The sequence below is a fragment of the Tupaia chinensis genome, unplaced genomic scaffold (assembly GCF_000334495.1).
Source record: "Tupaia chinensis unplaced genomic scaffold, TupChi_1.0 Scaffold000610_1, whole genome shotgun sequence".
Classification (NCBI taxonomy): Eukaryota; Metazoa; Chordata; class Mammalia; order Scandentia; family Tupaiidae; genus Tupaia; species Tupaia belangeri.
The window spans coordinates 627,178-642,330 of NW_006160129.1; the positions used below are offsets into that span (position 1 = coordinate 627,178).

Genomic DNA, 15,153 nt, shown 5'->3' on the forward strand with positions numbered 1-15,153 from the left:
GGAGCGCCAGGCCGTTCCCGGCGCGCGGCTGCGCTGGGGGGTGGGAGCCCCCGCTGCAGCATGTAATTTAATAACAGTAATATCACATAAAAAGGAAGGCATATTTTGAACAACATGGGTGCTCAAGCTGTCCTATAGATTAAAGATGAAGTAAATAAGGAGAAAGTGGTGTTTATGGAATTGTGGAGTGTCAGAGCTGGAAGCTTCACTGTCTGTGTCTTGCCCAATCCCACCCTTTACTGATGGGGAAAGACATGGAGCCGTAAAGGGATATTTAAAGCCTTGTAGCTGGGTAGAGTTAGCAGTGGATCAGAATTTGCAGGACTAGCCATTTGCAAAGAAATGTTTGGCATTTCCTTTCAGTACCAGAAATTAAGTTAATTTTTAAAAAGTAGGTCATTATAAAATTGCTCAGATTTGGGTTTATGTCCAGATAACTTCGTATGTTCGTAGCACTTAAATTTTTATACCAGATCTTTTTATCTATCCTTATTAATAATCTTTAAAGTTTATTTATTTATTCCATGAGTGAAAGAGAGATAAAGCATCCCTGACAGAGCCTTGATGCCATGATCTAACCCCTACTTCAGCCAGCGCGGATCTTAGGCACACGTGTACCCAGCATGTTCAGGGAAATCTCCAGATGTGAACCAACAACTTCCCATGTGGGTTAGCCTCACAGAGCATTGTATTTTACACTGTACCATCATCTGACCCACGTGTTAATAATCTTGATGTCCCAGTGTGGAGCTGGTTTGCAATTTGAAAGTTAGAGTCAGAGGCCTCAGGAAGCTGTTGAGGTTTGAGACACATTAGATTTCACACTTAGCAGTTCTTCTTTAAGGGCTCAACAGGATCTTAGACTGACTAATCTCAGTCAAATATTCTACTTTAAAGCAGGAAACCTCACTATTTTTAAAATATATTTGTGTTTTTTAATTTGGTATAGGACACATGTGTTTGTGGTAGAGAGAGAAAGGAAGTGAGAAAGCAACTCCCGGGGGATGACCATGCCACAATCCCTTCTCCTCCAATTTCCTTTTGGGATACTATTTTTTGTTACTATTGTCTTCCTGGAAAGTGTTATCTTCTGCTGGTATGAAGTAGGAATTACAGTAGGATACAAGAAAAGACTTCTCTACCATTAGGTCTTCAAGAGGCTCAGAAAACTGGGAACCAGCAGTTAGCGTAATGACTATGTTGCTGGACTCCCATGTAGTTGACCGCGGTTTGCGTCCTGGACCTGGTGGCTTAAAACTCACGCCGGGCGCGTGTGCGTGCGTGCCCAAGATCCCGAGAGGAGAATGGAGGAGAAGGGATTGCGGCGTGACCATCCCCCCTAGGGGGTGATTTCTCGCTTTCTGTCTCTGTGTCTCTCTCTGTCTGTCTGGTGAGTGCACGCGCCCTATAGCGAAAACCTCTCCAAAAAAAAAAAAAAAAAAGAGTCTCAGAAAACTGGGGCTCAAACCAAAGTTTCTTTGATGAATCACCTTCTGCATCTAGGATTCCAGAGGTACAGTGAGGAAATGAACAATAAACAAGGACAAAGTCTTTGAGTTTGATGCATACTGGTGATTGGAACTTAATGTGTGACCTGGGCAAGCCCTTCCCCCTCACAGGGGCTCAGTTTTTGTTCTATGGACGACAGAATTAGATTATAATAGCTAAGTCTTTTCTGGTGCTCAGATTCTACTCAACCTGATTTCCTCAGTCCAAGAGAAAGACACTCTATTCTCTTAGTCATCTGAGTTAGTTTTCTACATTATCAGCACAGTCTGTGTTTTTATTTAGCTTGACTCACTCAGCTGGACTATGGATAGGTCTGTAAGAACAGAGCCTTCCGATGCCTTGGAGAAGCTCTGAGAAAGCAGGATGTGATCTGTGAATTGAATGTCTAGACCCAATGTGTACTGCAAACAACTATCTATTGGTGACAGTGGGACATGGGCAAATGCTGCCTTTTTAAACTTTAGCTGATAGGAAACAAGTGAAGCCTTTCTTTGGCTAGCATGAAGTACCAGGAACAAGAGGATGTGACTGTGTGCTACTGTTCACAAAATATATCTCCACAGACGTAAGAGAGGTTTACATCTTAATGTGCTGGATCCAGCCAGAAAAGAATAAAAAGAGAAACGGAGAAAGGTGACCTGCCTTAAATGAACATAAAGAAAGGGCTGGCCTAGTAACACAGTGTTTAAGGGAGCTGGATCCCACATGGCCAACTGGTTTGAATCCAGATCCCAGTGGCTTGGAAAACACATGCATTTGCGTGTGTGCTCAATATTCCTACAGGACAGAGACATGGAAGAAAAGGGATCGCAGCATGACCACACCCCATTGGCGGATGTCTTCTCTCCTTTTTTCTCTGGCAAGTGCACATGCCCTTTAGGAGGAAAGAACCCTCAGATGTGGCAAATTTGTAAAGGTATCCAAGGAGCTAAAGATCTGTTTGGGAGAATGATCATTTCCTGGGTTGGAACAAGACAGGGACCAGTAGAGCCTGCTGCTGCAAGCAAAGGAGACAAGCTCAGCTGTCCTGATAGAGCCACTCAGCAACATGCATGCTTCTAGTGCCAGCTGCAGGCAGCATCTGGTGATGTGAGATGTGGGCTCATTACAGTCACCTTGTGAAGTGTTACCAGAGAAGAGGAGAGCTGCCATGGGGGCTGAGATGATTTGCAAGGAGGGAACTGGAGTGACTTTCCTGGGATTCTTGAGACAGCTCTGAGGAAAAGACAGCCACGATCCACTTACCTGCATTAAAAGCTTTCATGTTTCTGGAGCTAGCAGGTGGTGTATTGGTTAAGGTATCGGGTCCCACTTGGCCAACTGTGTGATTCGAGTCCTGGATCCAGCAGATTGAAAAGCTTGCTGGGCATGTCTGCATGCATGTCCAAAATCCTGAGAGAATAGAGAAGTGATTGAGAGGCTTGGCCATCCACCCTGAGGGAATTTCTCTTTCTATCTCTCTTTCACTTACTCGCTCACTGGCAAGCTCATGCATCCTAGAGCAAAACAAAACAAACTTTGGTGTTTCCCTGTTTCTTAAAAATTTTTAAGGCCTGGGACCAGCAGTTAGCATAATGGCTATGTCACTGGATTTCCATGTAGTCGACCATGGTTCGAGTCCTGGACCCGGTGGCTTAAACTCACATCAGGCACATGTGCGTGTGTGCCCAGGATCCTGAGAGGAGAATGGAGGAGAAGGGATTGCAGTGTGGCCATCTCCCTGGGGGGTGATTTCTCACTTTCTGTCTCTGTCTTTCTGGCGAGCACATGCACCCTATAGCAAAAACCTCTCCAAAAAAAAAAAATTAAAGCCTAAGGGGCCAGCAGGTGGTGGTTAAGGGTGCTGAATTCCCACATTGCCGAATGTGATTTGAGTCCCGGACCTAGTGGCTTGCTTTCTCACCTTCCCTCTCTCTCTGTGTGTCTCTCTCTGTTGCTCTCTGGTCAAATGAAAAAATTAATAATAATAAATGAAATTAAATAAAGTAATTCTAAAAGAGAAGTTTATATATTGAAAAAAATTCTTAAGACCTGCCTGTTTCTGTTAGCCACATAAGATACAGTGTCTGTAGAACTTGATCTTTAGGCAAGGCAGGCTAGCTGATGCACTAGGGTCGAACCTCCCTGGCAACTTCCCTTAGAAGCAGGCAGATGGTTCTCCTAGTATTCATTCTAGGCGTGATATTGAACATTTGCCATAGGAAGGAGGAGATTATTTCTAAATAATATTTCTAAAAGTTTCCCTAAAACTTTTTGGCCCTAGATAGTAGGAAAACCTAATACCCTTATGTTCATTCCATATTAGATATTGCTTGTCTTGCTCACTTCAGATGAATTTGAGGGAGGAAGAGGTAATTTTTCATTCACCAGATAGTAGTCCACTTATCCACATCTCCTACTCCTACTTTTTCCTATCACATTACAGATGGGAGGGATTTCCAATGTGTCAGTTTGGCCATCAGGCATACTCATTGATTTATATTGCTTCCAAAGCCAGTATCTATTTGCAGATCCCGGAATTACATAAAGACTCTAATTTTTGTTTCTGAAAAATACTTCCATGAGTAGATTCTCTGTTTCTAATCTGACATCCATCTGTTATATCTGGATAGGTGTTCACAAGTTATCAAGAAAAATATAAGAAAAATACCTGATTAGAATGAACCATCTGCCATTTTTCTTTCCATGTTGCAGAATTAAACATCTGACTGCAATATGGTTTGATAAATGAGGGCAGGGACTGATAAAAAAAAAAAATTTAAACCATAAAGCATGTCAGATCTATCCAATATAGTTCCAAATCTACCAGCAAAATCTAACTTCCATTAATTACAAACATAGCTTATGTAAGTGTAAAGTGTATGAGGGTAAAATTCTGTGATTTCTTTTCCGATCCTAAAGCACAAGAAATCTTACTTGAGGGAACCAGCAGTTAGCATAATGGCTATGTCGCTGGACTCCCACTAGTCAACCGCGGTTTGTGTCCTGGACCCGGTGGCTTAAAACTCACGCTGGGCGCGTGTGCGTGCGTGCCCAAGATCCCGAGAGGAGAATGGAGGAGAAGGGATTGCGGCGTGACCATCCCCCCTGGGGGGTGATTTCTCGCTTTCTGTCTCTATGTCTCTCTCTGTCTGTCTGGCGAGCGCACGCGCCCTACAGTGAAAATCTCTCAAAAAAAAAAAAAAAAAGAAATCTTACTTGAGTCAAATCCCTACACTCAACGGCATGGTAGTTAAGGCAGCTAAACCCCACATGGCCAACTGCATGCTCAAGTCCTAGACTCAGTGACTTGTAAAACATGCCAAGGACATTTCTGTGCATGCCCAAAATCCCAAGAGGAGAATGGAGAAGAAGGGATTGTGGCATTGCCATTTCCTCTGGAGAAGTGATTTCTCACTCCTTTCCCTCCTCTGTCTCCGGTGAACACACATACCCTATAGCAAAAAAAAGAAAAAATAATTCCTATGTTCATATATCATGTTTCTAATCAATGCTTGCTCTAGGTAGAGTCTTCCAGGAGTGGCAATTAGATGGGTTTTCAAATGAAAGATTTTGTGTGCTTTCTCTGTGTAGAGAACAAGATGTGAGAAGGTGGTATCTCAAAGCAGGAGGCCTCACCTAAGCTATTCAACAGTCATTTCCGGGTTTCTGTGGGAGTGAAAGCCTCGTGGGAGACACTGATGGTGATTTCTTATTACAGGAGGCTGGGGACAACAACCAGTTCTGTTGGAGGAACCTTTTTTCTTGCATCAACCTCCTGAGGCTGCTCAATAAGTTGACCAAATGGAAGCACTCCAGGACCATGGTGAGTGGGGCTTCAGATCATGGACGTGTCCATTTCACTAAATTTTTTAATCACTAATATTTGTGGACAGCTTGCTTTGCAAGCTCTGTAGACAGACACTGAATGCTACAGAAGAGATAGCACCTCCTACTTCTAGGTACTTATTGTATATAAGATGATTATTCACAGTTCATTTCTTTTCAGGGAGCTAAACAGAAACTCTCTCTCAGGGCAGCTATGATAGGAAAGTTAGCAATGTTCAGGTTAAGTCACACATCCTACGATTATTCACTACATTATTTGTCATAATGGAAGTTCGGAAATAACCTCAATGCCAATTAGTATAGGACCAGCTGGTTAAATAAATAATGGTATGTCCTTATAATAGAATACTGTACAACCATTTAAAAGAATGAGGCAGTTTTGTACTGATAAGGAATAGTTTTCTTTTTTAAAATTTTTTTATAAATTTTTAAAAAATTATTGGGAATCAGCAGTTAGCGTAATGGCTATGTCACTGGACTCCCACGTAGTCGACCGCAGTTCACGTCCCGGACCCAGTGGCTTAGAACTCACGCCGGGCACTTGTGCGTGTGTGCCCAAGATCCCGAGAGGAGAATGGAGAAGGGATTGTGGCGTGGCCATCCCCCCTGGGGGGTGATTTCTCGCTTTCTGTCTCTATGTCTTTCTCTGTCTCTCTGGCGAGCACATGCACCCTATAGCAAAAAACTCTCAAAAAAAAAATTTTTTTTAATTATTTTATTTGACTTTACTTATTTATTTATTTTACTTTAATTTGACCAGAGAGGGACAGAGAGAGAGAGCAAGTCACCAGGTCTAAGACTTGAACTGTTATCGGCCATGTGGGAGTCCAGCGCCTTTAACCACCACGTTACCTGCTGGCCCCAATTTTCAAGATAAGTTGAAAAATAAAAAGCAAGATAGGGGCCAGCCCATACATAGTGATTAAGTGCTGTGTATTGGAAGCCAGATCCCATGTGGCTGATCGTAGTTTGAATCCCAGCCCTGGTAACTTCAGAAAGACTCCAGGATGCATGTGTATTTTGGTGCCCAAAATCTTGGCAAGAGGAGAAATCTCTCCTTTTCTCTCTTTCTCTCTCTGGCAAGCTCACATGCCCAGAGTGCTTAAAAAATATTTTTTAAGGGACCAGCAGTTGGCATAATGGCTATGTCGCTAGACTCCCTTAGAGTTGACTGAGGTTCAAGTCCTGGACCTGGTAGCTTAACTCACGCCAGGTTGTGTGTGCATGCATGCATGCCCAAGATTCCAAGAGGAGAGTAGAGGAAAAAGGATTGCAGCAGTGGCCATCCCCCTCGGGGGGATGATATCTCACTTTCTGTCTCTCTGTCTCTCTGTCTTTCCGGTGAGCACACATGCCCTATAGCAAAAACCTCTCAAAAAAAAATTTTTTTAAGTAAAATTTGGAACAGTGTGATAAGACATATAGCAGGTTATCATTTGTGTTAAAAAATAAAGGGGTGGAGGGGCTGGCAGGTGGCAGGGTGGTTGAGGGTGCTGGATTCCCACATGGCCGACTGTAATTCGAGTCCTGAACCTGGTTTGCTTTCTCACTTTTCCTCTCTCTCTGTCTCTCTCACTCTGAATTTTAAAATTTAACTTCTTTTAAAATTTAACTTTATTTACTTATTTATTTATTTATTTTAATTTCACCAGAGAGGGACAGAAGGGATTGCGGCGTGACCATCCCCCCTGGGGGGTGATTTCTCGCTTTCTGTCTCTATGTCTCTCTCTGTCTGTCTGGCGAGCGCACGCGCCCTACAGTGAAAATCTCTCAAAAAAAAAAAAAAAAAGAAATCTTACTTGAGTCAAATCCCTACACTCAACGGCATGGTAGTTAAGGCAGCTAAACCCCACATGGCCAACTGCATGCTCAAGTCCTAGACTCAGTGACTTGTAAAACATGCCAAGGACATTTCTGTGCATGCCCAAAATCCCAAGAGGAGAATGGAGAAGAAGGGATTGTGGCATTGCCATTTCCTCTGGAGAAGTGATTTCTCACTCCTTTCCCTCCTCTGTCTCCGGTGAACACACATACCCTATAGCAAAAAAAAGAAAAAATAATTCCTATGTTCATATATCATGTTTCTAATCAATGCTTGCTCTAGGTAGAGTCTTCCAGGAGTGGCAATTAGATGGGTTTTCAAATGAAAGATTTTGTGTGCTTTCTCTGTGTAGAGAACAAGATGTGAGAAGGTGGTATCTCAAAGCAGGAGGCCTCACCTAAGCTATTCAACAGTCATTTCCGGGTTTCTGTGGGAGTGAAAGCCTCGTGGGAGACACTGATGGTGATTTCTTATTACAGGAGGCTGGGGACAACAACCAGTTCTGTTGGAGGAACCTTTTTTCTTGCATCAACCTCCTGAGGCTGCTCAATAAGTTGACCAAATGGAAGCACTCCAGGACCATGGTGAGTGGGGCTTCAGATCATGGACGTGTCCATTTCACTAAATTTTTTAATCACTAATATTTGTGGACAGCTTGCTTTGCAAGCTCTGTAGACAGACACTGAATGCTACAGAAGAGATAGCACCTCCTACTTCTAGGTACTTATTGTATATAAGATGATTATTCACAGTTCATTTCTTTTCAGGGAGCTAAACAGAAACTCTCTCTCAGGGCAGCTATGATAGGAAAGTTAGCAATGTTCAGGTTAAGTCACACATCCTACGATTATTCACTACATTATTTGTCATAATGGAAGTTCGGAAATAACCTCAATGCCAATTAGTATAGGACCAGCTGGTTAAATAAATAATGGTATGTCCTTATAATAGAATACTGTACAACCATTTAAAAGAATGAGGCAGTTTTGTACTGATAAGGAATAGTTTTCTTTTTTAAAATTTTTTTATAAATTTTTAAAAAATTATTGGGAATCAGCAGTTAGCGTAATGGCTATGTCACTGGACTCCCACGTAGTCGACCGCAGTTCACGTCCCGGACCCAGTGGCTTAGAACTCACGCCGGGCACTTGTGCGTGTGTGCCCAAGATCCCGAGAGGAGAATGGAGAAGGGATTGTGGCGTGGCCATCCCCCCTGGGGGGTGATTTCTCGCTTTCTGTCTCTATGTCTTTCTCTGTCTCTCTGGCGAGCACATGCACCCTATAGCAAAAAACTCTCAAAAAAAAAATTTTTTTTAATTATTTTATTTGACTTTACTTATTTATTTATTTTACTTTAATTTGACCAGAGAGGGACAGAGAGAGAGAGCAAGTCACCAGGTCTAAGACTTGAACTGTTATCGGCCATGTGGGAGTCCAGCGCCTTTAACCACCACGTTACCTGCTGGCCCCAATTTTCAAGATAAGTTGAAAAATAAAAAGCAAGATAGGGGCCAGCCCATACATAGTGATTAAGTGCTGTGTATTGGAAGCCAGATCCCATGTGGCTGATCGTAGTTTGAATCCCAGCCCTGGTAACTTCAGAAAGACTCCAGGATGCATGTGTATTTTGGTGCCCAAAATCTTGGCAAGAGGAGAAATCTCTCCTTTTCTCTCTTTCTCTCTCTGGCAAGCTCACATGCCCAGAGTGCTTAAAAAATATTTTTTAAGGGACCAGCAGTTGGCATAATGGCTATGTCGCTAGACTCCCTTAGAGTTGACTGAGGTTCAAGTCCTGGACCTGGTAGCTTAACTCACGCCAGGTTGTGTGTGCATGCATGCATGCCCAAGATTCCAAGAGGAGAGTAGAGGAAAAAGGATTGCAGCAGTGGCCATCCCCCTCGGGGGGATGATATCTCACTTTCTGTCTCTCTGTCTCTCTGTCTTTCCGGTGAGCACACATGCCCTATAGCAAAAACCTCTCAAAAAAAAATTTTTTTAAGTAAAATTTGGAACAGTGTGATAAGACATATAGCAGGTTATCATTTGTGTTAAAAAATAAAGGGGTGGAGGGGCTGGCAGGTGGCAGGGTGGTTGAGGGTGCTGGATTCCCACATGGCCGACTGTAATTCGAGTCCTGAACCTGGTTTGCTTTCTCACTTTTCCTCTCTCTCTGTCTCTCTCACTCTGAATTTTAAAATTTAACTTCTTTTAAAATTTAACTTTATTTACTTATTTATTTATTTATTTTAATTTCACCAGAGAGGGACAGAGTGAGAAAGAGAGGGAAAGTGAGAAAGCAAACCAGGTTCAGGACTCGAATTACAGTCGGCCATGTGGGAGTCCAGTGCCCTCAACCACCACACCACCTGCTGGCCCAATTTAAAAAGTTTTTTTTTTTTAAAAAAAGGCGAGACTCGCAGGTGGCATAATGGCTACGTTGCTGGACTCCCATGTAGTGGACCCCAGTTCAAGTCCCAGACCCGGTGGCTTAAACTCACGCTAGGTGCATGTGTGTGTGCACCCAAGATCCCAAGAGGAGAATGGAGGAAAAGGGATCTTGACATGGCATCCCTCCCGGGGGGTGATTTCTCACTTTCTGGTGCGTACAGGCCCTATAGCAGAAACCTCTTCCAAAAAAAAAAAAAAGGCAGTACATATGCATGTATAGAATTATCCCCCAGGGCTAGTCCTGCAGTGCAGCCTTTAAGCCCTATGGATAAGGAGTTAGATCACTTGTAGCCAACTGCAGTTTAGATCCCCAATGGCTTGAAAAACATACTGAGCATGTGCGCCTAGATCCTGACAAGATTAAAAAATAGAAGAAAAAGGATTACAGCATAACCATACCCCACAGGGGGGTGGGGGGTAGTTCTCTCTCTTTCTCTGGTGAGTACACATGCCCTCTAGCAATTAAAAAAAAAAAGATAAATGGAATTATCCCTAGAAGATACAAAAGAAACTGCTAACAATGGAAATGGGATGGGTATATATAAATATATATATATATATATAATAGGAAAACATGCACATAAGGGAGAGAAAGCACCCCCAGCAGGGTCTCATCACAGTGTAATCTCCTTTCTCCAGCTGCCCAGTTCTCCAGGATCCTTGGGTGCTAGTGTGTGTTCTCTGCATGTTTTCAGACCAACCCAAGATTTGAACTAGTGTTGCCATATGGCTTCCAACACTGCAGGCCACTCACATTACTGCTGAGCCACAACAGCTGGACTCCTCTGTGCTTTTGAAGACAAACTCTAAGTTCCCTGACCATAGAGTCCCCAGTATTTCTCAGGACATTCTGAGGCTAGCCATGTTTAACTTAATTTGTCTGTGAATCCCAAGAAGCTATATCTTTATTTGCCTTCTTTTACTCCACCATGGGCAGATGCTGGTGGTGTTTAAATCTGCTCCAATCTTAAAGCGGGCCCTCAAAGTCAAGCAGGCTATGCTGCAACTTTATGTTTTGAAGCTGCTAAAGATACAGACCAAGTACCTGGGGCGCCAGTGGAGGAAAAGCAACATGAAAACCATGTCAGCCATTTACCAGAAAGTGCGCCACCGCATGAATGATGACTGGGCTTATGGGAATGGTGAGTACGCTCAGAGTTGTTGACATTCGGGTTTTGATGGGGTTTAAATAAAAACTAAATGAATATTTATCTCCATTCTTTTGGTGTGAATTGTTACATATCTTGGTTAAAATATATATATATTACTGACACAAGCAGATGGCGTAGTGGTTAAGGTGCTGAACTCCCACATGGTCGACCACGGTTCAAGTGCTAGACCTGGCAGCTTAAAACTCACGCCGGGCATATGTGCATGCAGTCTCAAAAATGCAGGAGAATGGAGGAAAAGAGATTGCGGCATGGCCATCCCCCTAGGGAATGATTTCTCATTTCTCTCTCTCTCTCTCTCTCTCTCTCTCTCTCTCCCTGGCATGCATACACACCCTATAGCAAAACTAAAGAAAAAAATATTTTTTAAAGAGTTTTTGGTAATGTGACTAAATGACTTGTCTTTGCTGGGATGAGTAGCTTGCTTGAATTCAAGAAGATGCTGCAATAGAGAGTTGAGAGAGCTAAGGCAAACATATAGTTGGCATATAACAAGCCAGGATGCAACTTCTACTGTAAGACATAAAGTACACTTACTTAAATTGCTATAATTTTTTTAAGGTTTTCACTATAGGGTGTGAATGCCTGCTGGAAAGAGACAGAGAGAGGAAAAGTGAGAAATCACCCCTTTGGGGGGGGCACACCATAATGTCTTTTCTATTCTCCTCTCAGGATCCTGAGCACACATGCATATATGCCTTGTATGATTTTCAAGTTGCCAGATCCAGAACTTGAACTATGACTGGCCAGGTAGGAATCCAGTTCCTTAACCATCATTTCATCTGCTGGCCTCAAATTCTTGGAATTCATTATTTATTTATTTATTTATTTATTTGGAGAGAGAGAGATTTTTGCTGTAGGGCATATGCTGGAGAGACAGAGAGACAGAAAGCAAGAGAGCATTGCTGCAACTCCTTCTCCTCTATTCATCTCTCAGGATTTTTTGGATAGGCACATACTTGTACCCAGCATAAATTTTAAGCCATTGGCTCCAGGACTTGAAACATGGTCAACTACATGGGAGTCCAGCAACACAACCATTATGCCATCTGTTGGTCCCAAATTCTTATAATTTTTTTTAAAAGAATTATTTAATTTAATTTATTTATTCATTTGCTTTATTTTAATTTGACTGGAGAGGGACAGAGTGAGAGAAAGAGAGAGAGAGAAGATTCAGAAGACAGGGAAAGTGAGAAAGCAAGCCGCCATGTCTGGGGCTCAAACCACAGTCAGCCATGTGGGAGTCCAGTACCTTTAACAACCATGCCACCTGCCAGGCCCCCCAATTCTTATAATTTTTAAAACATGCAAATATTTTATGTAAATAGACATCTATTGTTGCTGCCAATATGAGCCGGAATTCACACTGCACTTCACTATAACAAACCACTGAGTGTGGAACATTAGAAGTCTGTGAATTTGTTTTCTTATTGGGCGTGTGCGCTCACCAGAGAGAAAGAGACAGAGAGATAGAAAGCAAGAAATCACCCCCCCAGAGCGAATGACCACACCGCAATCCCTTCTCCTCCATTCTCCTCTCGGGATCTTGGGCACGCATGCATGCACATGAGCCCGGCTTGAGTTTAAGCCACCGGGTCCAGGACTCGAACCGCAGTCAACTACATGGGAGTTCAGCGACATAGCCATTACGCTAACTGCTGGTCCCTATGAATTTGTTTTCTAACCCTAAAATAAGTATTTAAGTGAAAAGGAACAAAGTAGATTATCTGTTTTCTGTTTATACTGCCACAGGAAACTTCACCTAATACGTTTTTAAAGATTCTTTATTAATTGCACTTCACAAGATCAATATTTTTATAATTATTTATTTTTTTATTTTTTTATTTTTTTTTTAACTAGAGAGAGGGAAAGTGAGAAAGCAAGCCACCAGGTCTGGCACTCAAATCATGGTCAGCCATGTAGGAGTACAACACCTTAGCTGCCATGCCACCTACCAGCCCCTCACCTAATAATTTTTTTAAAGAAACTGACACATAGATTTATGTGCCAGGGAAGATTGGAGGAGTCAGGAAGTCTTCAGTAATTGATTCATTCTGACTCTCCCTGTGGTATGTCTCTTGCCTCATTCCTTGAGAACTGGTGATTCAGGAAACTCCCAGCTTCTAGAGAAAGCTCAATAAAAGGAATGTAATTACCTTTTTGGAAAACATAACTCATGGACCCAGTAAGAAAGGGAAATAACAGGGGGCCAGTAGGTGGCATGATGGTTAGGGGTGCTAGACTTCCACATGGCCATGGTTGACTAAATGGGAGTCCGGTGACATAACCATCATGCCATCTGCTGGTCCCAGAAGTATTTTTAAGTTTATTTGTTTCATGAGGGAGAGAAACAGGTATTCTCAGTAGGGTCTTCCCATGTCACTATCCTCCCCCCAGATTCTCAGCCAGGGTCATAGACACGTGTGGGTGTGCCTGGCATGTTCAAGTGGATCAAGATCCTAACCCAGGCCTCCCAGATGATTTCTGTATTGTGCAGTGGTGCCCCACTATCTGCACCACCACGGCTGGGCCTAAACATGCATTTTTTTAAACCAAAGGGTCAGCATGCTATATACTTGCTTTATACATTGCTCTATTCAAGAAAAGGAATTCGAAGCAGTTTTATTCTTGGAGTCCAGACCACGTTCTGTGGTAAAGGAACAGTATCTGGAGTTGAGTACCTTTTTTTTTTTTTTAAATTTCTTCTCAACACAGACATTGATGCCAGGCCATGGGACTTCCAAGCAGAAGAATGCACCTTGAGGGCCAACATTGAGGCATTTAACAGCCGCCGGTACGACCGACCGCAGGACTCTGAATTTTCACCTGTGGATAACTGCTTGCAGAGTGTGCTGGGGCAGAGGTTGGATCTGCCGGAAGATTTCCACTACTCATATGAGCTCTGGCTGGAGAGAGAGGTGTTTTCACAGCCCATCTGTTGGGAGGAGCTGCTCCAGAATCACTGACCAAGCTCTTGTCAACAAAGTGTCTAGTAGTTGGAGGTCGGCTCCAATAAATGGTGCTCTGCCTACCCTGCCCATTCAGCCTTTGTGTCAGCTCTGAGAGTGCTTGACCCAACCTGAGGACATCCAGTATAGTCCAGGGCTATTCTGGGGGCTGTCAGGCCTAGAAGTGGTGCAAGGCTGATATCCCAAGTCATAGCAAATTCAACAACTTGCCCTGGGGTCAGTTGGGTGTCCCATTGACCTTGAAAACCTCTTGGTGGGTCAGTCCTAAACAAGGCTCTTTGATGGGACCTCTCTCCACTCTAGTCTCTCCTAGAACCAGGCTAGGCTTTGCTGTTCTCAAGAGGAGGAGGAAGTTTGTTAGGGCATTTGACCTATGGCATTCATCACAGACGGTGGGAGGTGCAGGTCATCAGGCAGGGAGAGTTTTCATCTTACTCATCCTGGATTCCTAGATCTTATCAACAGTTTGGCAAAACCAGCTTTGAAATTAAGACTGTATTTTAAATTTCATCACTCATCTCTTTCTAAAATCATTAGCTCTAAGATGATTTTAGTGCACCTGCACCTTCTTTGTGAAGGATGATGATTCACTGTTCCCTAGATTCTGCATGTTATAGAAAAGTGTACTGTGTAGAGTTATTTCTTTCTTCCTGTGAGATCTATGTACAAATTATTTCCTTATGACCTCTGTATAGGGCGTGGAATGCTCTGGTATTTTTAAAGAGCCACAACCAATACGAAATCATCAGGCCTTCTCTTTTTTTTTTTTTTTTTTTTGAGAGGTTTTTGCTATAGGGTGTGTGCGCTCACCAGAGAAATAGAGAGATAGAAAGCGAGAAATCACCCCCCAGGGGGGATGGCCACACCACAATCCCTTCTCCTCCATTCTCCTCTCGGGATCTTAGGCATGCATGCACACGCGCCTGGCATGAGTTTAAGCCAGCAGGTCCAGGACTTGAACTGTGGTCGGCTACATGGGAGTTCAGCAACATGGCCATTACTCTAACTGCTGGTCCATCATCAAGCTTTCTCTAAGAATGTTTCATGTTTTTAAGAAACAACTTTAGTCTTAAAATGGCTGAATATACCACAGAAAATTATCCTTTTCATTCAGTTCATTTTTTTAAAGTGATAAGTTGACTACAGGGGATTTCATTTATTGAAATGGTGTATCTGTTTGTGCTTGTGATTGATTTAGTTTTTAATTGAAAAGAACAGTAAGAGCATCACTGCTTACCATTTTTCTTCTCTGATTAATGATTTTTTTTTCCTTTTTACAGATAGCAGTTTCAAAGTGTCATGTGGAGATATAGCAATATTGCACGTTTCATTGTATTATAAGAGTGAAAGTTCCAAACTTTCTCTTTAACAGCAGATTGTGCCTGAAAGGAACTATGTTTTTGGAAAA

At 42.8% G+C, this 15,153-nt stretch overlaps 1 protein-coding gene across 2 annotated transcripts in view; it reads left to right on the forward strand.

Annotated features, from left to right (window-relative positions):
• The window catches only part of STRIP2 (striatin interacting protein 2), a 57,243-nt gene extending 42,945 nt beyond the window's left edge, over window positions 1-14,298 (forward strand). Inside the window, exons 19-21 of one of the 2 annotated variants that reach the window (XM_006158809.3) lie at window positions 5,210-5,314; window positions 10,629-10,749; window positions 13,492-14,298. In XM_006158809.3, the coding sequence (XP_006158871.1) occupies window positions 5,210-5,314; window positions 10,629-10,749; window positions 13,492-13,742 (477 nt within the window). In that variant the 3' untranslated portion in view covers window positions 13,743-14,298. Of the gene's footprint in view, window positions 1-5,209; window positions 5,315-10,544; window positions 10,750-13,491 lie in introns of both variants that reach the window. The other variant, XM_006158810.3, reaches the window with a different exon arrangement.
• The last annotated feature ends 855 nt before the right edge of the window (window positions 14,299-15,153 follow it).